The 24,631-nt window shown below is 49.9% G+C and overlaps 1 protein-coding gene across 1 annotated transcript in view; it reads right to left on the reverse strand.

Annotated features, from left to right (window-relative positions):
* The window catches only part of LOC137436513 (glutamate receptor-interacting protein 2), a 535,867-nt gene that overhangs the window by 476,323 nt on the left and 34,913 nt on the right, over positions 1-24,631 (reverse strand). The window contains exon 6 of the mRNA XM_068130374.2: positions 21,277-21,352. Within this exon, the coding sequence (XP_067986475.2) occupies positions 21,277-21,352 (76 nt within the window). The remainder of the gene's footprint in view (positions 1-21,276; positions 21,353-24,631) is intronic.

Raw genomic sequence — 24,631 nt, forward strand, 5'->3', positions numbered from 1 at the left:
GTGGCCGCGTATATCCGGCGGGGAGTGACACGCCCTCGGCTCGTTAGCTCCGCCTCGTGGAATCGGCACGTTGCTTCTCATTGGGTGCGTGCGGGGGGGTTTACCAGGCTCCGCCCTTGACGAGGAGCTGACAAGGAGCCCCTTCGTGGTAACCCCGTGGAGCGCGTGGTCAATGGCGCTAATCGAGCCGGTGTGAGGACGCATCCTCCCCCGCTCCGCCGCCATCTCCTCTGTTGTTGTTGTAATTGTTGGGGAAGAAGATGGAAGGAGGTATGGGAAAGGTCCTAAACTCACTACTGATGCCATATAATCACATTCTGGTGCAACGAAGAGTCATAATTAATGGAAACGAGGCCTTAACTGACATAGACTAAGAATAACTAGGAAGATGTCCGAAAGTTGTCTACGTGTGGTGCGGTGGACCTGGGCACGACATTTAATGGGGGAATAAGGGGAAGGTCGGCTCTACTGATTGTTATTTACATGCAATGGGACTAGGGAATGGGGGATTGGGGAAAGTTGGGGAGTATTGGAGAAAATAGGGGAATATTTACAAGCGGATATGGAGGCCAAATTCCATATTCGCAACATTGCACCCTTCTCTACCCTCGGGGCGTCCCGACCCGATAAATTTTTACCTACTTTAGTGTGGCACGCAATGTAGTTCCCTCTACTATTAACTCTACCCTGAGTGCGACAGTTTTACAGATATTCACGAATGAGTAAATATGTCCCCCTGCGACGTTGCACCCTTCTCCTCACAGAAACACACCCACAGGATAACCGAATCCGGAAAGAATTCTCAAACTAAACATACAGCCGGTAGGGAGCATTATTTACAAGATTACGCTGATATCTACACTACGATCCAGGACCTGTTTTTGGAGGAACACATGCAGATGTTATGCATAGAGAGAGCGCGCTTGCCAGCATCGATACACCAACCCACGAGTGCTCTGTGGCCGACGGCCTTTAATAACGTGCAGAGCACCCTTCCCGAGCATCAAAAGCACCACCCCACCACCAATCGGTGCAGTCACCATTGTTCATTGGAATAAAAATAAATTCGACAACCCCTAACCCTGCAGGTGTCTCTTGCTCTTCGTGTGGCCTTCAGTGGTGTTAATTAACAGTGGTTCACCTTTATGGCATAGGTGCCACGTTGACCCATAGGTCCATCCCCGGGTGGTGCTTGGCCGCAAACGAACTGCGGTCCATTGTGGGTGGCCACAAACATTGCGGTCCATATGGTGTATCGATCCCGGCAGCAAACAGCGAAAGTGCAGGCCCACAACTGCGCAGCCAGCACCTCTCTCTCCTCTCTCTCTACCCCAAAGCCAGATCCTCGGAGGTGGGAGACAAAAGAAGCAGACAAGTGAGTAAGGTGGTAAGGGCGCAAAAGTGCACGCAATGTAAGGTGATGCACACTGGGGGCACATGGGAACCAGGTGAGACAGGTACGTTCCTATCGTACGCCCCCCCCCCCCACCAGGTAACCTACATGGCCCCTCCCTTACCCCTTACTGTATCCACACAACACAACACTACCCATAAACATCTACTTTACAAATCAACAAACATCCCTACTGTCTTCCCCGTTCCTCCCATATACCAAATTCGTCTTCTCTCCCTCCTAACCAATCAAATTTGCCATTTTCAACTCTCATCAAAATTTGCCATCTCCAACTCAACATCATAATTTGCCATTACCAATTCATCATCAGTCCCTCCTAGGGAGGGAGAGATGGAATCACCCCAATGTCTCATCCACGTCGTGATGCGTCTCACAAATCCACAGCAATCTCATTTCCTGCTACAAAGAACAAAGAAAACACAGGTGTGGAGTCATCATCATCACCACAGGTAAGTGGCTGCGTATGGTGCGACAGGTTCATCAATCCTATCTATCTCCTAAATGACTTTAACAACTTTACACTACCCGGGGTCTTTCTCCGGCCAAACCATTGGCCCTCTTACACTATGGGTTCTAAAAACCAATTCCCATTGGCCAAACTGTGGTGCTCTTCAATTTGGGGTCTCACTCCCCCGATTCATCTCCCGGTGCCCTCGCACAATTTCTGGGCTGTGGCGTGTACCTCTCCCAGTGGGCCTACCCACCTGCACACCTCCACCACTGCAGTTGCCTCCGAGCTTACCTAGCTCCTCACCCTAACCTAACTAACTGGGGCAGGCCCTCTGGCGCTCTCCCCACTCGGTGCCCTCTCTGGCACTGGGCTACCCGGGTCCGTCCTCCGGATCCTCGGGCCCCATCCACAACTCTACCGGCTCCCAGAGCCCACCTGCGGCCTCACCTGGCCGACATCCTCACAGTGGTGGAGTGCCCAACCAACTACACGCACTAACAGGCTACACGCCCAGCCATTTCCACAACACTAATGCACCCATTCACAACACCATTCTGCAACCGCACCACAAGTGCCAATATCCAACCACAATTTACCTGTACCCTCTACCTAACACTTACACTACCCGCCCCGGGTACTCGTGAAAGGGGGTCCACTCTTCCCCCATCCACACCTTCGCACCATGCACACCACTCCGTACCACTTACTCCAACTCTCTCCACACACCTGTACTTGCACACCTGTGCTCTCCCACCTGGTGCCACCTGCACCCTTCTCTCCCCAAGCGCATTCGCGCTGATCCACACACTCACTACTCATACACTGCTCCACACACCTGTCCAGTTGCACACCTGTGCAATCACACCTGTTCAATTCTCACACACACGGCATCATCTCAGCTAACTACTCCCTTCTGAAACTTGCGCTTCCCAGTCGTCCCTTTAAACTATTGCGCTCCCTCGTCATTATCCTCCATACTAAACTACCTGCGTCCCCACTACAGGTATCAGTCACTAACTAACCTTAACGTCACCTAAGGTCATCTTCTCTAGATCCCTACACACAATATCCTAACCCACCCGGGCTAGTTTTCACTGCCATACACCCCATAATCTATAGCGCATTTGCCCCACCCATGGGAAGGATGGTGGATTTGCCATCCCACCACATCGGGGCTCTCACTACCAATTTTGCACATCAAATTTCAATAAATCAAAAATTTGCCAATCACTGCCCATCATCTGCCAATCACTACTGCCAATCCCTTGCCAATCATCAAATTTTGTTTTTCTCCAATTTTGGGTCCAAAACACTAACCTCATCACCCATTCTACTCACTAATGCCTCTCGGTGCGCCAATTCCTGTCCAAAGCCCGGCTTCGTAACGCCAAGCCATGAATGCGGGTTGTTCTGTGCCGGCGGCTGGATGCGTCCGGCATTCGGGGCAGGGACGGGGGCTTACCCGTGCCGAGATCCCACGCACCATCTCGGCACGGAGCCATCCAATGTCCCGCTCTCGACCTGCCGGCACGTCTCACCAAAAAGTGGTCGCCATGACGACCCTTTCTATCGGGCTGCCAGCTCCGCCTAGTGGAGCACGGACGCGGCCGTTCAAAGCGAGGCCCGGCACGCACCGAGGGCCCGATTCGGCTAAAAGTCGACCTAACCTCTAACCCGTTTAATGTCGATGCTTCACCTGCATGCTTACACCCCGAAGCCCGTTCCTTGCTCACACATCCAGCCGTGCTCATGCTCCTCGTACCTTTCCTTACACACCCAGGTACCCTCATTCCACTCACAGCCTTGGTCACACACCTGACCACCGAACACTTTGGTACACATTCGTTGGTCGCACACCTCACCAAAACACCTCTTCGCGCCCCCTCCTCGGTCACCTCCTCTGTGACAATCACAGGTGTGCCCTCATTCACACACCCAACCACGTGCCTCACCACCAACTCCAGCGTGCATTCCCACTCACGCTCTACCATTCCAGGTGTGCATCCTTCCATCCCAGGTGTACATCCTCTCTCACCTGTCACAACTAACTCACGCTCCATGTCACTCTCACTACTCTCACCTCCATTCTTGGCAGCGCACTCACCCTTACTCTTGACAGCGCACTCTTTCCTCGTGCACCTGTCCGTCACACACCTTTCTCGCGCACACTCTCCCATTACACCCTCTGTAACACTCACCACAGGTGTGCACTCTTCCTTACTTCTGACAGCGCACTCTTTCCTCATGCACCTGTCCGTCACACACCTTTCTCGCGCACACTCCTGCGCACACTCTCCCGTCACACCCTCTGTAACACTTACCACACCGCGCTTCCATGTGCTCCCTCGCACACGCGCTACGACCGACTCATTCTCGCCAGCACCCTCACTCCTTGGCACGCACTTTTTCCTCACACAACCCAGAGTCGGACTTTCTTGCACACCTCCTTTTTCGCACACCAGACCTGTCGCACACTTCACCAACGGCCTCTCACGAACACCCGGGTCTATCTCGACCCCCAAGCTTCTTAAATCCCCTGGCGCATCATACGCACGACCATATTGGTCACCACTTACACCGGGTCCTCTTCCTCTTCGCTTCTCCTCCATCACCTGCGAATCCCTCATTCGGTTAATGAGCACATCATCACGATCCAAACACAGACTTTGGACCAATTCTTTTACCTCCTCTTTTATCTCTTTGTTATCCCCTCTCCGTCGCTTCTTAATTTCGCTCACCCCTTCTTCCACTTCTTCTAATTTGTGCCTCACCTCTTTTATTCCCCGGTACGTCTCCTCAAGCTCGTCCTCCAAGGCTACCTTGACCGTTTCCATGTGCGTCCTCACCTGCCGGTCCTTCGTCTCCATTACCTCTATCACCTCGTCCAACCTCGCTGTCAGTCCCTCACGTACCATCTGACATTCCCTCTTTGTCGCTATCAAGTCGTTTTTAATTTCTTTTTGTGTCGCCTTTAAACCTCCTAATACCGCAGTGTTCCTTTGAACTTGCTCCACTAACTCCGTCTGTCCCACCGTCAGCTGCTCCACCTCCTGCGTCAACTCCTCTATACCACCTTGCAATTTTACAGTCCCCTTTCTCACCTCTTTCTCCATGCGCTCCTTACAGTGCCTCACCTCCTCGCGCACTCCTCCGACCTCCTCACTCACTCCTCTTCTGATCTCCTCTCCCATCACTTGCATCTCCTGCCCAGATGCCACCCTCATCTGCTCCATTTCCTCCCTGTGAGCATCCAGTTTGGTTTCTACCCCCATTCTGACCCCCTCTATCTGCTGCTCCATTTGTTTAACTTCCCTTTCCGCTTGGTCCCTCATGTCCCTCAATTTGCCTTCCATACTGTTTTCTAACCCCTCTAACCCATTTTTCACTCCCTCTATCTGATTCTCCTGGGCAGCCATTCTATTTTCTACCCCCATTAACCCATTTTTCACTTCTTTTATCCCGTTGTCTAACCCCTCAAAATTATTGTCTAACTTCCCAAATTTCTTGTCTAACTCCTCAAAATTATTGTCTAACTTCCCAAATTTCTTGTCTAATCCCTTAAAATTATTGTCTAACCCCTCACCGGTACCCCTCGCTTCGTCCCTCATTACCCCCATTTGGCCCTCCATCCTATCCATTTTTGCATTCAGTTGGGTCAAGAATAATCTGAGGTCAAACCCGGTTTGCCCAGCGTCCCCAGCCGCCACCGCAGGCTCGCCCTCCGCGGCGCCGCTATTTTGGGACCCTTCAACCACGTGAGCGAGCGCGCCATTTTGCGCGCCCGCTACTTCGTGCGTGACGGCGCTATTTTGCGAACCTGCCGCCCTCACTGCTTCGCTCTCCTCTTGTCCCTCAATTTGGTCCTGGACCGACCCTGCTTCACTCTCCCCTACCGGACCCCAGCCGTCTTGATCCGCCATAGCGCGACTTGCAAAATTCGAGTTTCGTAAAACAAATCCAAATTTTGTTTTTTTTTTCGTTATAATTTCGGCGAGCGCAGTAACCGCGCTCCGGATCGATTTCGTCGAGCGCAGTACGCGCTCCGAATCGATTTTCCCTCCCAAAATTTGGGCCTAACTAATTTAGTCCCGGGTTCGAATTCCACTCCTCGACACCAATTGTTACAGACACGACTTTGATGTTAAGGTGGGCCGAGCGGAATGGCCGTCGTGTCCGCACAAATTACCCGATTGTACTCGAACGTTGACGAAGCCGCGCCACGCTGGCTCAATAAGAAAAAGAAGACACCCGGCTGGGTTATAAAATGACGACACCAGGGATACGGTTCTCAAGACCTCCGGAGGAGATTATATTCGTTACGGAAGGTCAGATTACAGGGACGAGAGGTACAACATAGAAAGACAAGCACTTAGACACAATCTTATATTATTCCCCAACAGACGACAGGCAAACGGGACAAGGCTGACTCACACGGGGGTTGATGGCAGGAAAGCGGTTGTCGATGGCTCCAGGTCCTCCTCTCCTGGGCTCAGGGCAGGATCGACCCGGTCCGGTCCAGAGATGCGGAAGGTTGCACAGCGCTCAGAGGTGACGTTCTTTCTCAGGCGGGTCTTTCTCAGGCCTCTCCAAACTCAGGCGCATCTGTTTCAGCGCTCGCAGGTCCGTCTTTCTCCAGCTGGGGGAGCATCTCCCGTCACATCCGGCGCGTGGCCGCGTATATCCGGCGGGGAGTGACACGCCCTCGGCTCGTTAGCTCCGCCTCGTGGAATCGGCACGTTGCTTCTCATTGGGTGCGTGCGGGGGGGTTTACCAGGCTCCGCCCTTGACGAGGAGCTGACAAGGAGCCCCTTCGTGGTAACCCCGTGGAGCGCGTGGTCAATGGCGCTAATCGAGCCGGTGTGAGGACGCATCCTCCCCCGCTCCGCCGCCATCTCCTCTGTTGTTGTTGTAATTGTTGGGGAAGAAGATGGAAGGAGGTATGGGAAAGATCCTAAACTCACTACTGATGCCATATAATCACATTCTGGTGCAACGAAGAGTCATAATTAATGGAAACGAGGCCTTAACTGACATAGACTAAGAATAACTAGGAAGATGTCCGAAAGTTGTCTACGTGTGGTGCGGTGGACCTGGGCACGACATTTAATGGGGGAATAAGGGGAAGGTCGGCTCTACTGATTGTTATTTACATGCAATGGGACTAGGGAATGGGGGATTGGGGAAAGTTGGGGAGTATTGGAGAAAATAGGGGAATATTTACAAGCGGATATGGAGGCCAAATTCCATATTCGCAACAATATATATATATATATATACATATATATATATATATACATATATATATATATATATATATATATATATATACAGACTTGGCATTTAATATGGATTTTTTTTTTGTGGGGGTGAACTTACTTTTCAAGTTGACTTAGAACCAAAAGTTCATTGGAATTATGTTGAAATTATTCTAGCTTTTGTTCATGTGACCTTTAAAAGAAACAAAAACCACATTTGACATTTCGAAGCAAATAAATTGATCCTTGAAAGTGATGTAAACTGATATTGAACTCAATTCACGGACAGTACTGTGTTAAACTTCTGTACGTTTTCCAGAAGTATTTCTTTATTTTGCACATTAGCCAAAAATTTTTTTAACAAAAACAAAAGTTAAATTACGACTGGGATTACGGACAGTAAAATTACAGTTCAGTACGTCGTGCAACCCCCACGAGCATTCAGGAGAGCACGTACACGTTGAGGCATGCTGTTCACGAGATTTGCCAAGGTTTGGACAGGCATCGCTTGCCATGCAGTGACAATAGCCTGCTGCAATTCACGCACAGAGGTAGGCTGCTGGTCCAAGTTGTCGATTTGATGCATTAATTCTGCCCACAAGTTCTCTATCGGATTCATATCCGGGGACATGGCAGGCCACTCCATATGCTCTACACCACGGTCAGCAAGAAAGTGTTGGATCATGCGAGCACGATGAGGCCATGCATTGTCATCTTGGAAGACAAAGTTTCCTCGAAAGGCTGCACGAGCAAATGGAAGCAATGTTTCTTCCAGAATGGCCCTGTACTTGAACTGGTTCAGGTTTCCATTCAGAACAACCAGGTCAGTTTTGCCCCCTGCATGAAAAGCAGCCTAAGCGGTCACCCCACCACCTCCAGCTTGGACTCTTGGCACTATACAATCTTCGTCGTAGGCTTCATGCACTTGTCTGCGCACTCGGACATTGCCATCTTGACGATAGACCAGAAATCAAGACTCGTCACTGAATATCACGTGATTCCAGTGTCCTGGCTGCCATTGACAGTGCTCTCTGGCCCACTGCAATCGGCGCTGGTGGTGTTGTCTTGTCAGGCGTGGCTTTCTCAGGGGACACCTGGCATGATAGCCTGCTTGAACCAGTCGTTGGTTGACTAGCCTTCTGGATACAGGCACATTTGTCAGTTGCTGCCAATCAGCCCTAAGCCGATTAGCTGACTTGGTACGGCCATTGCGGACTAACCGGTGCAGCTGGCGATCATCCCTCCTTGTGGTTCTGCGGGGACGTCCTGGCCTCGATATTGGAGTAGGGACACCCCTCTGAGCATTTCGTTTCGGGATCTTGACACCTGACCTTGAGTGATGCCCTACTGCCGAGCAATAGCACGCTGTTTCATGCCGAATTTCGTAAAGCCACCACTCCATGACAAACAGCATTGTCGAGTTGACGGACCATCTCCAGAGGAAGCGGCAACAACTTTCGTAGACGTGCAGCAGTTGTTTTTCCACTAACACAGAACACAACAACCCTTATATACCTGATTGTGAAGCCAATCGTCAAATGTACCTGTCCGTACATTTTGTCACGCCACCTGTGATATAATCCTGTTATTGACTTCTTGCTGTGACAGACAATCAGTGACATGGTTCTTTTAACAAAGAAATCACCGAAGCATAAAAGAAACTCACCAGATTGATATACTCAGTTCAGAAAGGAAACCCAAGTCAAGAAAAAATATATATTCCATATTAAATGCCAAGTCTGTGTATATATATATATATATATATATATATATATATATATAATATATATATATATATATATATATTATATATATTGTAACGGATTTGAGAATCCTGTAATTGTTGTAAATATCACCCTGTGTAAATGTAATGATCCTTGTAAATACCTCCGTTGTGTAAAGGTCAAAGGTCATCCCCTTAGTTAATCCACCGCAAGCACGTAGGCCACCATATACCCTTCTAAATAGTTATTTCTTATTCTATGTAGTTTAAGGCTCTGTTTCCCACGAGTTGACCCTGCATTGCACTGAATTGAAATAAGATAGATCCCTCCGACACCCCCATGGCCTCTTCAAAGCGCCAGTACGCGGCATTCGCCACTACTGCTTTGGGTGGTTTTCTGCGGCGTTCGCCACTACTGCTTTGGGCAGTTTTCTCACCCCAAGACTCCATTACGCACGCGGTCAACTCGGGGGAGAAGGGCGTGGCCGGCCCATCATCTTCAGAAGGTGGAGCTAGGAAGCCCTTGCGCCCAACCAGGACTCGGTGGGCACGGCTTGGTAAGGTGTGGTCATGGCTTGGTAGGGCGTGGCTATATAACCCGTGGGGGGAGAGCCCCCACCAGCAGATGACCGAGGGAGCCTGAGGCATGCAGCGACAACCAGCCCCTGCCGCATGCAACGAGAATACGTGTGTCTACCGCCGCCTTGCTCGCTTCCAGCCCGGAGAGGATCTGCTTGCTGTGCCGCCCTGCCAAACCTTCCAGCCTTGTGGTCCCACCTTCCTCTCCCTCCAGCCAATCCAATCTGCAATTCCCTATTCGTGTGAGTGAGTTCGTTCTGTCTGTATTGTCCTGGGTATAAGTTAAGCCTGTATAGATAAGCTAGTGTTGCACTGTGTCTTCTTCTCCTTCTGTCTATATTTTCGTATTCTTCCTTCTTCCTTGGTTTCTTTGGTCTTGTACATAATAGTTAGTAATAAATCCCTGTTCTCCTACCTTGCCTTCTTTCCTTTACATCCGTTTCGTTTTAGTGATTTCCCCATTGAATACCTGTGGCACGATTTGGTCAACGCATAAGAATCGGGTCGAGTTTCTGTTAATGGTTCGAGCCGCGGCTGCTAATCCGCTCGGCAAATAACATCTTGTCCGCGGTCTCAAACGAGGTTGCTCACCTGCCTCTCTGGAGGGAGCTGGGCAGCTTCAGGACTCACGCCGGTCAGTCGCAGACAAGGGGGACTAATTCCCCTTGGTAAGGGGAAAAAGGGCCGACGGTGAGATCCGCAACAATATATATATATATATATATATGTATATATATATATATATATCTATATATATATATATAAATGTATGTATGTTAATGATGAGGACGCCTGACAATGAGTCATCAATTAGATGTGTTCGGTAAAAGTGATCGTTTGGCTACAAAAACACTTTTTATTAACTGCACAGGTATAGTTTACGTTGAGCTGTTACATAAGTTAGTTGCATCACAAGTTATTGAAGGTCCTGATCAGTGTGAATTAAAGATTGCTAAATGACAAGCTTGGTTTCTTCTCACCAAAACTGAGCTGGATAATAACAGTCAACTTGTTACAATAATGGAAAACACTAATGGAGGCTTTGAATAAATCGTTGTGCTCATGCCATATAATATTGGTTGCATCAAGCAAAAACCTTTAAAAGTTTCAGTTGTTCACCAAAAATGTATATACATATATATATAATATATATATATATATATATATATATATATATATATATATATATATATACATATATATATATATATATATATATATATATACATATATATAAATATATATAAATGTATATTGTGGCACACATAAGTATGTGTGCATGTGTGTAATGTGTGCATACATGTAAATGTATATTGTATAAATGTACATTAAATATATATATATATATATATATATATATATATATATATATATATATATATATATATATATATATATATATGTTGGAACCCATCTGTGGATCGGTCCCATCGGCCGATGGGTCTGACCCATCTGTGGATGCACGAGAAATGACAATGCAGACCCAGCGGCCGATGGGTCTGCGCCATCTGCGGATGTGTTGTTCACCTTGAAGGAATGTGTTGACAGAATGGTGCTCTTCAATCAGGTACACAGTCATTGGAATTACATGTGGTAGGAATTTAACAGAGATGATTTTTAAATGTTCTATTTTTTTATTTTTAAAATTTAAATTTTATTATTTTATTTAATTTAAATTTTATTTTATTTAATTTAATATAAAGGAATTTAACATTCCCCTCCGCCATTATCAGAAGAACACCTAATGTTTTGTCATTTCTCGTGCATCCACAGATGGGTCAGATGTGTTTAAAAACATTTTGCAACATCACAATGACCCTAAACATGCCAGTAAATCCACCAAGGAATGGCTGAAAAGAAAGAAATGGAGGGTTCTGAAATGGCCACGTCAAAGCCCGGATCTAAATCCCAGTGAGATGTTGTGGGGGGATTTGAAACGAGCTGTACATGCAAGAAACCCCTCAAACATCGCACAGCTGAAATAATTCTGCATGGAGGAGTGGGCAAAAATTTCTCCCAGTCGATGTCAGAGACTGGTAGACAGTTATAAGAAACACCTACTTGAGGTTGTTTCTGCCAAAGGGGGCAATACCACCGATTAGAGCCACTGGCTTGCTTTTTCCACATGCGAAATTTGCATTTATGTTTATTTAAATTATACAATGGACTACAAAATGTAAATGTTTCATGATATTTGATATAATATATTAAAGCGCGATGCTGCGCGCCGCTAATGCTTACGCAAGGAGCAAGCGTACAACGCGGTTCATAAAAGAGTCTTTATTGAAAGTACTCAAACTGCAGCACTAAGCTGCTCAGGGCTGCGCGCCCCGTGTATATCGTGAGGCCACGCCTCTCTCCCTGGCGTGGCCCATCCCCACTTGGTGTGCGGGGTGATGTCACCACGTCAGTGCTTTCGTGTCCGCCACACGCGCCCCCCCAGAATCGCCCACGCACCTGAAGGGTCAGTTTGCGGGGCAAACGGATGACCCGGCCGAAGCGCCCCCTGGCGACTGGCGGCGTCTGGATGCAGGGATGCCATCTGGGATGCCTCCGGCTGCAGGACCGGGGGGGCGGCGTGGCGGCGGGGCTGGGCGGTGCCGGGGGTCCGCCTGCAGGGGGGCGGCCCCGACGCGGGGGTCGGGCAGACTGGCAGTGGATGGTCCACGTCGAGGTGGGCCGGCTTGAGGCGATCTACAGAAACGTGGTCAGGAGTACCGCCGATGTCCAGGGTGAAGTGCTTCGCCCCGGTCTCCAGCACGCGGAAAGGCCCGTCGTACGGGGGCCGCAGTGGTGTCTGGTGGGCATCGTGGCGGACGAAGACGTACTCCGCCATGCGAAGCTCCGGGGCGACGTGCGTCGGTGGTGCCCGTGGCATGCCGTTGGCACCGGGGCGAACCTCTGGGCGGTCTCTTGCAGAGCGGAGCGCTGCTGTGCCGCGGACCATGGTGCCGTGGAGTCGGGGAGGAACTCGCCCGGTACCCGCAGCGGTTGCCCGAAGACCAACTCCGCCGCGGATGCGCGCAGGTCCTCCTTGGGCGCCGTCCGGAGGCCCAGCAGGACCCAGGGGAGGCCTGTCGACCCAGCCGCCGTCGCGGAGGGTGGCCCGGAGCGCGGCCTTCAATGAGCGGTGAAATCGCTCACACAGGCCGTTAGCCTGGGGGTGGGTAGGCCGTTGATTCGGTGCAGCCGGACCCCGAGCCCCTGCGCGACCGCCCCCCAGAGCTCCGAGGTGAACTGGGGGCCACGGTCGGACGAGATGTCTGAGGGGGCGCCGAACCGGGCGACCCAGGTGGCGATGAAAGCCTGCGCGACATCCGCCGTCGTCGTCGACGCCAAGGGCACGGCCTCCGGCCACCGGGTGGTGCGGTCCACCATGGTGAGGATGTGGGTGAAACCCCGCGAGGGGGGCAGAGGTCCCACCAGGTCCATGTGGAGTGGTCAAACCGGCGTTCCGGCACCGTGAACAGGGCCAACGGGGCCTGGGTGTGCCGGTGCACCTTGGCGCGCTGGCACGCGAGGCATGTCCTAGCCCAGCCGCGGACGGCCTTCCGGAGGCCATGCCAGACGAACTTGTCGGCGATCAACCTTTGGGAGGCCCTCGCACCCGGGTGGGACAGGCTGTGGATGGCGTCAAACACCTGGCGCTGCCAGCCCGCGGGCACGATGGGGCGAGGACGCCCGAGGGAGACGTCGCATAAGAGGGCCGCGCCCGCGCCGTCGAACGGCACCTCGGTGACGCGGAGGCCCGTGACGGCGGTCCGCAAGGCCTGGACGTCGGGGTCAGCGGCCTGGTCCGCTGCCATCCGGGCATAGTCGATGCCGAGGTGGACTGCGTGGGCGACGGCCCGGGAAAGGCAATCCACCACCGGGTTGTCCTTCCCCGCGACGTGCCGGATGTCCGTCGTGTACTCGGACACGGCCGAGAGGTGACACTGCTGCCGAGCCAACCACGGCTCGGTGACCTTGCCCATCGCGAAGATCAGCGGCTTGTGGTCGACGAAGGCCGTGAACGCACGGCCCTCGAGCAGATGGCGAAAGTGCCTGACCGCCAAGTGAAGCCCGAGCAACTCGCGGTCGAAGGTACTGTAACGGCGTTCGTGCGGGCGAAGCTGCCGGCTAAAGAACGCCAGCGGTTGCCAAGCTCCATGCACCCACTGCTCGTGCACCGCGCCCACCGTGTAGTCCGAGGCGTCGGTGGTGAGGGCGATCGGTGCATCGGGCGCCGGGTGCGCGAGCATGGTGGCGTTAGCCAACGCGAGCTTCGCGCCCGTGAACACCGTGTCCATCTGCTCGGTCCAGGTAACGTCGCCTTTGCCCGGCTTACCTCGGAGAGCTTCGTGCAGGGGTCGCAGGAGCTGGGCGATACGGGGCAGGAACCGATGGTAAAAGTTCACCATGCCCAGGAACTCCTGCAGCCCTCTGATCGTGCGGGGCGCGGAAACCCCTTCACCGCCTCCACCTTGGCCGGCAGGGGGACGGCTCCGTGCCTGGTGACACAGTGCCCCAGAAAATCGATTACGGCGGCACCGAACTGGCACTTTGCGGGGTTCACAATCAGGCCATGCTGGCCCAGGCGTTCGAAGAGCGTGCGGAGGTGGTGTAGGTGCTCTTCGCGGGACGCGCTGGTGACGAGGATATCGTCCAGGTAGACGTAGACAAAATCCAAGTCGCGTAGGACGCTGTCCATCAGTCGCTGGAACGCCTGAGCCGCATTCTTCAGACAGAAGGGCATCCGCAGGAACTCGAAGAGTCCGAATGGCGTGATGACCGCCGTCTTCGGGACGTCCTCCGGCCTGACGGGGACCTGATGGTAGCCGCGTATGAGGTCCACCTTCGAGAAGAAGGACATGCCCGCCAAACGGGCGGAAAAGTCCTGAATGTGGGGGACGGGGTAGTGGTCGGGAGTGGTGGCGTCATTGAGACGGCGATAGTCCCCGCACGGTCGCCATCCCCCGCCGGGCTTCGGCACGATGTGCAGCGGCGACGCCCAAGCGCTCTCTGAGCACCGAACGATGCCGAGTCGCTCCAGGGTAGCGAACGCCGCTTTTGCCACCGCCAGCTTCGTCGGCTCGAGGCGGCGTGCCCGGGCGTAGACCGGTGGCCCGACGGTGGGGATGTGATGGGCCACCCCGTGCTTGACGGCCCCCGCCGAGAAGGTGGGCCGCGTGAGGGCCGGGAAGCCGGCGAGGAGGCGGGTGAATGCGTCCGCTGCCGGAAGTGTACAGATCAACGTGGCCGGAACCGAACCGTTCGGCAAGCCGCTTGGCAAGCCGCTCATTGAGCTGCTCGACGAGCTGGGCAGCATACAAGCGAGCGAGCTGAACGTCTCGGCCTGGACAAGCCGTCTGCGCTTTACGTCGACCATGAGCCCATTAGCGCACAGGAAGTCCGCGCCAAGCAGTGCCATGGGCACGTCGGCGGTGACGAACGTCCATCGGAAAACCTGCCCTCCGAACCGCAGAGAGAGGCAGCGTTTTCCGTACGTACGGATGGGCGTCCCGTTCGCGGCAAGCAGCGCGGGGCCCCCGCCTGCGGCGTGCTTGTCTGACGTACCGGCGGGAACGACACTCACCTGCGCTCCCGTGTCGCACAGGTAACGGCGCCCGGATAAGGTGTCCGTTATGAACAGCAGGCTGCTCGAACGGCCGGCGCTCATCGCCACTATTGAGCGCCGGCCCGGGCGTTTCCCGACCTGTTGAAGGAGCATGGCGGATGACATTGCCGAGCCTCGTGGCCAAACTTGGCGTGGAACCAGCACCAGGTGGTGGAGCTGGAGGAGTGTGGCTGGCTCCGCCAGGCCGGTGGAGTTGGCGGTTTTCCCCGCGGTGGCGGTTTTTGCCGCGGCGGTGGGCGGGGCGTGGCAGCGGTCACGAGGGGCGTATCAGCATGCTGCGTATGCTGTGTAAGCTGATGCTGTGGGTCAGCATCATCAGCAGCATCAGCAGCATCAGCCTCGAGGTCCGTGACGGCCGCACCGACTCTCGCCCGCGTATCCGAAGCCGTGAAGTACCTGTCCGCCTCGGCTGCCAATGCTCGGGGTTCCGTTAGCCCGGTCCCGGCCAACGCGAGGCGAACCTGCGCTGGAAGTTGACGACGGAAAAGCGCCCGGAATAGGGAACCAGGGGCTTCGTCGCCCAACAGTGACAGCATATGGTCCATTCGGACCGACGGGCGCGTGTCGCCGAGTTCGGGGAGATCCAGGAGGCGGTCGGCCCGTGTGTCGTCCGTGAGGCCGAACATGGCTAGGAGTAGCCGCTTGAGTGCCTTGTACTTGTGGCCGTCCGGTGGGTGGCGAAGGACGGACACAACTCGAGCGGCCGTGCCGGGCCCGAGGGAGGCGACGACGTGGCAGTAGCGCGTGTCGTCGCCGGTGAGGCGCCGAAGCTGAAATTGGGCTTCGGCTTGAACGAACCAGACTTCGGCCTGGGCCTCCCAAAATTCGGGAAGTTTAATCGCCATTGCCTTGTCGTTTGCCATTGCAATGGCGTCGTGTTCGGAAGGATCGCTACGGCAGATCCAACGTCGAGGTCACCATATAAAGTGCGATGCTGCACGCGCTAATGCTTATGCAAGGAGCAAGCGGACAACGCGGTTCATAAAAGAGTCTTTATTGAAAGTACTCAAACTGCAGCACTTAGCTGCTCAGGGCTGCGCGCCCCGTGTATATCGTGAGGCCACGCCTCTCTCCCTGGCGTGGCCCATCCCCACTTGGTGTGCGGGGTGATGTCACCACGTCAGTGCTTTCGTGTCTGCCACAATATCACCTTTATATATCAATATTGTTGAAATGAAGATGAAATAGCTGTATGTTGAAATATGTTGAAAAAGTCAAAACTTTACACGGGGTGTACTTACTTTTTCACATGACTGTGTCGTGGGGTCTTTCACTGAGGAGAGGCTTCCGTCTGGCCACTCTGCCATAAAGCCCAGATCGGTGGAGAGTTGCAGTGATGGTTGTCCTTCTGGAAGTTTCTCCCATCTCCACGCAGGATCTCTGGAGCTCAGCCATAGTGACCATCGGGCTCTTGGTCACCTCTCTTACCAAGGCCCTTCTCCCCCGATTGCTCAGTTTGGCCGGGCGGCCAGCTCTAGGAAGAGTCCTAGTTGTTCCAAACTTCTTCCATTTAAGAGTTATGGAGGCCACTGTGCTCTTGGGAACCTTCAATGCAGCAGAAATTTTTTTGTAGGCTTCCCCAGATCTGTGCCTCGACACAATCCTGTCTCTGAGATCTGCAGGCAGTTCCTTCGACCTCATGGCTTGGTTTTTTCTCTGCTATGCATTGTCAGCTGTGGGACCTTATATCGACAGGTGTGTGCCTTTCCAAATCATGTCCAATCAATTGAATTTACCACAGGTGGACTCCAATCAAGGTGTAGAAACATCTCAACGATGATCAAAAGAAATGGGAGGCACCTGAGCTAAATTTCAAGTGTCATATCAAATGGTCTGAATACTTATGTAAATGTGATATTTCAGTTTTTTCTTTTTAATAAATTTGCAAAACTTTCTAAAATCCTGTTTTCTCTTTGTCATTATGGGGTATTGAGTGGAGATTGATGAGGGAAAAAATGAATTTAAACGATTTCAGCACAAGGCTGCAACATAACAAAATGTGAACAAAGTGAAGCGGTCTGAATACTTTCTGAATGCAATATATATATATATATATATATATATATATATATATATATATATATATATTGTTGCGGATATGAGGACTGTATATTTTTTTGATTGTGTGCTTTATTATTATTATTATTATTGTTTATTCTGCGCCCCCCTGCCTCCGGAGCTGTGTAAAGGTGAAAGGGCATCCCATAATTAGTCCACAAGCATACACGTCAGCCAATAATAGAATACCCCTGTTCGATAGTTATATCTTATTCTGTGTTTTAGAGTAAGGCTGTGTCTCCCATTAATTGAAGTACTCCATTGCACCAGTGAAAGAGAATAGATCCCCTTTCGTCATTGCCGAGCCTCGATTGTCAATTACCTCCCCTCCAAAACCTCCATTGAACAAGGGCTCGGGTCGGGGAAGAGGGGCGTGCCCGCCCGTCGTCATCAAGGGCGGAGCCAGAGGGTCGCATGACCAACCAGGGCCGAGGTGAGCACACCGATGGGCGTGTCCTGAAGGCCGGCGGCTTGATCGCTGGAGGCGCTATAAAAGGCGCGCGCGCAAGAAGCGTGGGGTGTTCAGTTGGGAGTCAGTCAGAGGAGTCGGTGGTGGTGGTCAGTTGGTTGCGTTGGTTGCGGTGAGGAGTCGGTGGTGGTGGTCAGTGGTTGCGTTGGTTGCGGTGAGGAGTCGGTGGTGAGGAGTGAGTGGACCAAGAAAGAGTTGAGGGTTTGGACCAGACGAGTCAGACAAGTCCTGGGAAAGCAGCGGAGGCCACAGCAGCAACAACACCCAACAGCCACTTGGGGCCTGGACGGCGGTTTTGAGCAAGGCCGTGAAGGAACGGCGGCTGCTAAACGCGCCGATCGTGCTGCAGGACCCCCTTGGACCTTCCTCTCCCTCCAGCCATCCACCTCCTGCCTTTCCACCCTTCTTGTGTACGTGAGTTTGTTTTGTTTGTTCTGTCCCTGGGTTAATTAAGTCTGTATAAGCTAGTATTTGCACTGTGTCACCTGCGTCTTATGTGTTGTAAATAAACTTGATTGCTCCTTTTTGCTTGTGTGTGTACAATAAATCCAATTACTCTTCTGTCCGTCTTCTCGTCTTATTCCTTTTCCTCTTTGCATTTCGTCGTTTTAGTCTTTTCCCAGATTGGGCAGCTGCGGTGCGATACGGCCAAAGTTCTGGGTGAATCGGGTGAGTCGGGGAACAACTGTTCGGTCGCGGAGCCTTCGCTCGGCAAGTAACATCTAAACCGCGATCAGTAACAATATATATATATATATATATATATATATATATATATATATATATATATATATATATATATATATATATATATATATATATATATATATATATATATATATATATATATATTTGAGATCACAACAATATAATGGCGGTGTGAAATGGTCCAATGCTCCCAAAGAATAATTCCCCATTGGTTGTTATCTCCATTGGCGAGTTTCAGAAGGTGGGAGGAAGTTCTCCCAGAACCCAAAATCTCCACCTCCTTTTTCAGTAAATTATCATTATTCATGAAGCAAATTGTGAAACTTTGTTGTCATAGCTTCGTTCCAAGTGCTCTTTTCAAAATTATGGAACTCTTTCGGCCTTGTCTGCCAGCTTTGTTCGTTTCAACCGGTTCATGAATCTCTCCTTTTCTGTTGGTCCCTCATGCTTCATGTATCGAATACGCTTTGCTGTGGAGGATGATTCCTTTGTCCTCTAAGTTCCAGTTCTGTTGAATTTTATTCTTCTCTGCTTCATTCGGAACCTAGTAGATGTTGGTTGTAGAACAGGTGACACCTTTTTAGCTTTGGTGTGGAGCTCTATCCTATCGTGAGGCAGGTACCGCCTTCCTCACTGGAGAAGGCGCAGTCGTTATCCTTTTCAGCACACATTCCGGCTGCTCGGTGAAGCCGAACAGACTTAGGCCTCAGTCTACGAGGGGTCTGTGTTTCTGTAGTCATTTTTCAGCACTGATTGTCATTGTTTGGCATATATTCGTTACAGCCAGCCATTTTGCTTTCCCCAAGAGGCCGAAGGGCCTTGGCCGCTTGACAGGGGTCACCAATGGCACTCAGAGGAGTCATGCCAAGAAGGTATATGCCAGGTTTGTGCATCTGCCTTCTCGCTTTTTCCTCACTGGCTTGCTTAATAGCTTGGCATCGGTCGAGATCGCTCACAGGGGAGGTATCCACAACCAAACCCACAATTTCCCCTTTGTGTCTGCACATGTGCAAAGATTATCGGTATCTTTGGGGGACAATTACAATGAACATCGAAAGCTGGAAGATCTGTGGCCGAATCAATATAACAGCTAGTGTTTGAGCATTCCTCGTAGCATCAGATGTGTTACTTTGCTTGTTAAACAATTTGTTGATAGGCTCGTATGTTTTTTTTTTTCCTATTGTGTGTTATAAACTCGGTGTGTTACTGTTAATGTCACACATGGCACATCGTGCCTGCATCGCTGTTCCTGATGATCATTTTGATGCATTTTTTCCTTTATAAACTGTTGGAAATCTGTTGGAAATCTCATATCCATATACAATCTTTTCCTCTCTCACCGTTGTTGTTTTCCCCAAATCCACAGTTGCTCTTTCCTGTGAATATGGAAAGCTGTTATTTTTGCCGTTCAAGGTTTTGACATATGCAAAGAAAAAGGCGATTCCTTTGTATGCGTTTCAAGCCTCGGAGTTATTTTTCAGGCCAAGGTAATTTTAGAAGAAGAGGAAAACTGACAATAACCTTGTACCAGTTTCCCATTGCAATGAGTAAGTGTAAAAGAGACATGTTCAAACTATGGCCCCAGGAGAAGAGGCTGCAAATAGTCTAACTCTGTGAGGTCATTTACTCGATACGACTGTGTGGAAAAGTTACTTTCCAAAAAAAGTTGCAAAGTGAACACCTCCGACTTGTAACGTACACGACCCAAATACATTTGACAATTTCCCAACGTACATAGAGGAGGAATATGTGTGGTCACCTGAGCAGTTTACAGCGGTGTGGTAACCACCATGGGAAGCAAAGTAAAGCTGTCATGGCGTTAACGCTTCGTCGGAGCAACAGAGATCTTTTGCTCTGATGAAGGGTCAGCTTCGCTTTTCTTCCCACGATGGTTGTCTTTATCAACTGTTAATTGATAGAACCTATCGTCAGATTTGACCACCGATGCTGAATCCGATTGTGGAGGAGGTTGCACACACACCGCATGCAGGATAAGGAAAGGAGACATCAGTTTGGAATTCAAGGAAATCAAGTAACAATTTGCATGGATTAGGGGGACGCTCGTTGAAAAGATAATGGACATATAATGGACATACAGTCCCAATTGGTTTTTGAACCGATTATTTTCAGCATCCTGAGAGACATGCTCAGATGGGAATGACATATAGAATGATGAAATGCTCTCCTGAGTTATTCAATGCCTACTTATAGGTTATACACCCATCATTCAGAGAAAAGTACACTGACGTCTGGTAATGTCCTCGTCCTTCATGCAATACACACAAAAGCTTCTCTGTGAGCCAATTAAATCACAGGAAAAGAACAACAACAACAACAATAAACAAACAAGAAGGCATCATACAGAACACGATACTTGCAAAATCCACCACTCCCCAAAAAGGTTGCCATGGATGCATCAAATTGTCCATTTCATAAATAATTGAAATTGACGATCTTAATCAAAGCTCGGGTCAATCGGATTCAAAATGATGATTTTTCAGTTGAAGATTGATGTTATTAACAGTTTGACCTTGAGTTGACCTTTGACCTTTTGACCTTAAATAGTTGGTTTCCCAATTTAGTGACAACATGCAAATGCTGTTCAATTTTCAAGTCAATCGGATGAAATATGACTATTTTAGAAATTCGACGGAAATTTGACCTTGGGCCTCAAAATCAATAGGCTTCTTCCTTATGACAAACTCTTCGATCTGTTGAAGTTTCGTGAAGATTGGTTTAAAATTGTGATCTGTAGGCAATTGACAGACATTCAAATAGACAAACAGACAGAATAATGCACAAGACCAACCAATATACTTGCAAAAATCTTTGATTTTGCAAGTAACAAGAAACTATACAAGCTGCAGCTGGACTACTATAGGCAATCACATTCTACATAGCTTATAACAAGGCCAAAGACTCGTGCGTGAATGATATTATAAAGAATTGTCAATGGTGTATTTGTTGTTAGTAGCGGTGACAGACAAAAGGGAAAGAAAAACCTGTCTGTGGGTCCTCCTGGACGTATATGAACAATGACAAGATGACGACTTTTGCAGCTGTCAGGGTGGAAGCCTCCTGCAGAAATCAACAACGATAACAAAAACCGTGCATATCATGAGTGTGCAAAGCATGGAACTCCAATTATTGCACAATCACCATGAGATAATAAAAATAAAAATCATAATTAAAATGAAGGCACCGCAAACTAGTATATTGTGCAACAGGCAAGGTTCAGGTACTGAGTATTGTTACGTTTGGAGGGGGTAGACAATGATTAACTTAGAACCAGGTAGAATGTATAGATTAGTGCGCTCTGACTGTCGCGAAGAAGAAGAACCACTTCAATGTACTCTAAATAGGGATCCGGTGGACTGTGTTTTCGGATTAAGTGTATCTTCATCCCCATTACGAGGCGTGGGGGTAATTTATCCCCTGTATGTCGTTACCTCTGTACTTTATTCCTATGTCCCTTTTGGCACAGTAGTAGACATAGCCAAGCCACGCAATCGACACCCTAATTAAGCTCACTAATTTAAAAGCTAACCGGAAATCAGGAATCGAACAATACCGCTGGCGCTGCAGCCGCTACATCACCACAAAGACAGCCACACCCCCGAGGAGCCATGATTGGGCTGGGTTTGATTGACAGAAAGGACGGGAAAAATGGAACCCACTGATAGGGTCGGGACGGAGACGTGTTAAGATGACATCAGCACCAGAGCAACAAAAGACTGTGTTCCCAACATTTTGGGGCTCTTACGCATGGGGAGTTCAGAACGCTGTTACAGACATTTCCCTCTCTTGTGCCTTCTCGTTCTGGAGACGATCGTGAACGGTCATGGTCCTCATGGGCTTTTTCGTACTGGATGCCACAGCGGTCGATTGTGTGCAGTCATCGTCTCGCCCCTTCTGATTTGGAAACCATCGTGACGGCCGTGTTCCGAGATCTTGCTAGTGGTTGTGAAGAGGCAGAGCTGCAGAACGGAGAGCTGCGGTTCCTGTGCAGAGTTCATGAGAACGGACATTGCCGGCTTGTGTTGCACACAGACCGCGGACAAAGGCCTGCGCCACGCCGAAAGGCATGCTGAGGCCTGGTTCTGAAGCCAACGAGCGTGCGGTTCCCGCCAAGGCCCCGGACGATTTCCACGATTGCTGAAGAGACCCCACCAGCCAATTTGAGTCGACTCCCCAACATAAATTACACATTTGTTTTCCAGTTATTTTATCCCATTGTCTGTATACGAGTCTGTTTGTGGGAGCGCTCCAAATTAGGAATTTAGTTCATCATGCATTTTCTTTGTTTGCTGGCATTTATTTTCTTTAATAAACCTGTTTATTTTTGTATATTTTAATTCTGTTTCGTGCGAGTTTATTTATTACAGGGTGAAGACTGCCGTTGGAGTCTGAGAAGGTAAGGCTCTGGTTTTCCCCTCCCTCTTGCTCCCCCACGCATATTAACTCTGCTGTATTTTTTTGAAGTGAACGCCTCAGAGTAACGGCTTGTTCGGCTATTCGTCCCTTAGACAGATTTTAATTACCAGGAACACGATATTATCTTTAGATTACCAACAATAGTTAGTGGGACATTCATTTTGACTTAGAATCTTCTCAACTACAGACTTGGCATTTAATATGGAATATTTTTTTTGTGGGGGTGAACTTACTTTTCAAGATGACTTAGAACCAAAAGTTCATTGGAATTATGTTGAAATTATTCTAGATTTTGTTCATGTGACCTTTAAAAGAAACAAAAACCACATTTGACATTTCGAAGCAAATAAATTGATCCTTGAAAGTGATGTAAACTGATATCGAACTCAATTCACGGACAGTACTGTGTTAAACTTCTGTACGTTTTCCAGAAGTATCTCTTTATTTTGCACATTAGCCAAAAAAAATTTCAACAAAAACAAAAGCTAAATTATGACTGGGATTACGGACAGTAAAATTACAGTTCAGTATTTCGTGTGACCCCCCCGAGCATTCAGGAGAGCACGTACACGTCGAGGCATGCTATTCACGAGATTTGCCAAGGTTTGGACAGGAATCGCTTGCCATGCAGTGACAATAGTCTGCTGCAATTCATGCACAGTGGTGGGCTGCTGGTCCAAGTTGTCGATTTGACGCGTTAATTCTGCCCACAAGTTTTCTATCGGATTCATATCCGGGGACATGGCAGGCCACTCCATATGCTCTACACCACGGTCAGCAAGAAAGTGTTGGATCATGCGAGCACGATGAGGCCGTGCATTGTCATCTTGGAAGACAAAGTTTCCTCGAAAGGCTGCACGAGCAAATGGAAGCAATGTTTCTTCCAGAATGACCCTGTACTTGAACTGGTTCAGGTTTCCATTCAGAACAACCAGGTCAGTTTTGCCCCCTGCATGAAAAGCAGCCCAAACGGTCACCCCACCACCTCCAGCGTGGACTCTTGGCACTATACAATCTTCGTTGTGGGCTTCATGCACTTGTCTGCGCACTCGGACGTGGCCATCTTGACAATAGACCAGAAATCTAGACTCGTCACTGAAGGTCATGTGATTCCAGTGTCCTGCCTGCCATTGACGGTTCTCTCTGGCCCACTGCAATCGGCGCTGGCTGTGTTGTCTGGTCAGGCGTGGCTTTCTCAGGGGACGCCTGCCACGATAGCCTGCTTGAACCAGTCGTTGGTTGACTAGCCTTCTGGATACAGGCACATTTGTCAGTTGCTGCCACTCAGCCCTAAGGCGATTAGCTGATTTGGTACGGCCATTGCGGACTAACCGGTGCAGCTGGCGATCATCTCTCCTTGTGGTTCTGCGTGGACGTCCTGGCCTCGGTATTGGAGTAGGGACACCCCTCTGAGCATTTCGTTTCAGGATCTTTGACACCTGACCTTGAGTGATGCCATACTGCCGAGCAATAGCACGCTGTTTCATGCCAGAATTTCGTAAAGCCACCACTCCATGACAAACAGCATTGTCAAGTTGACGGACCATCTCCAGAGGAAGCGGCAATAACTTTTGTAGACGTGCAGCAGTTGTTTTCCACTAATACAGAACGCAACAACCCTTGTATACCCGTTTGTGAAGCCAATCGTCAAATGTACCTGTCCTTACATTTTGTCACGCCACCTGTGATATAATCCTGTTATTGACTTCTTGCTGCGAAAGACAATCAGTGATATGGTTCTTTCAACAAAGACATCACCGAAGGGTAAAAGAAACTCACCAGATTGATATACTGAGTTCAGAAAGTAAACCCAAGTCAAGAAAAAAAAAATATTCCATATTAAATGCCAAGTCTGTATATACGAGTACCACCGGTTTTTTGTGGAACAACAACGAAATCTGTGTAAATTCAACAGTTGCCCTT

This window comes from Myxine glutinosa, chromosome 11 (genome assembly GCF_964187855.1).
Source record: "Myxine glutinosa chromosome 11, kmMyxGlut1.1, whole genome shotgun sequence".
Classification (NCBI taxonomy): domain Eukaryota; kingdom Metazoa; phylum Chordata; class Myxini; order Myxiniformes; family Myxinidae; genus Myxine; species Myxine glutinosa.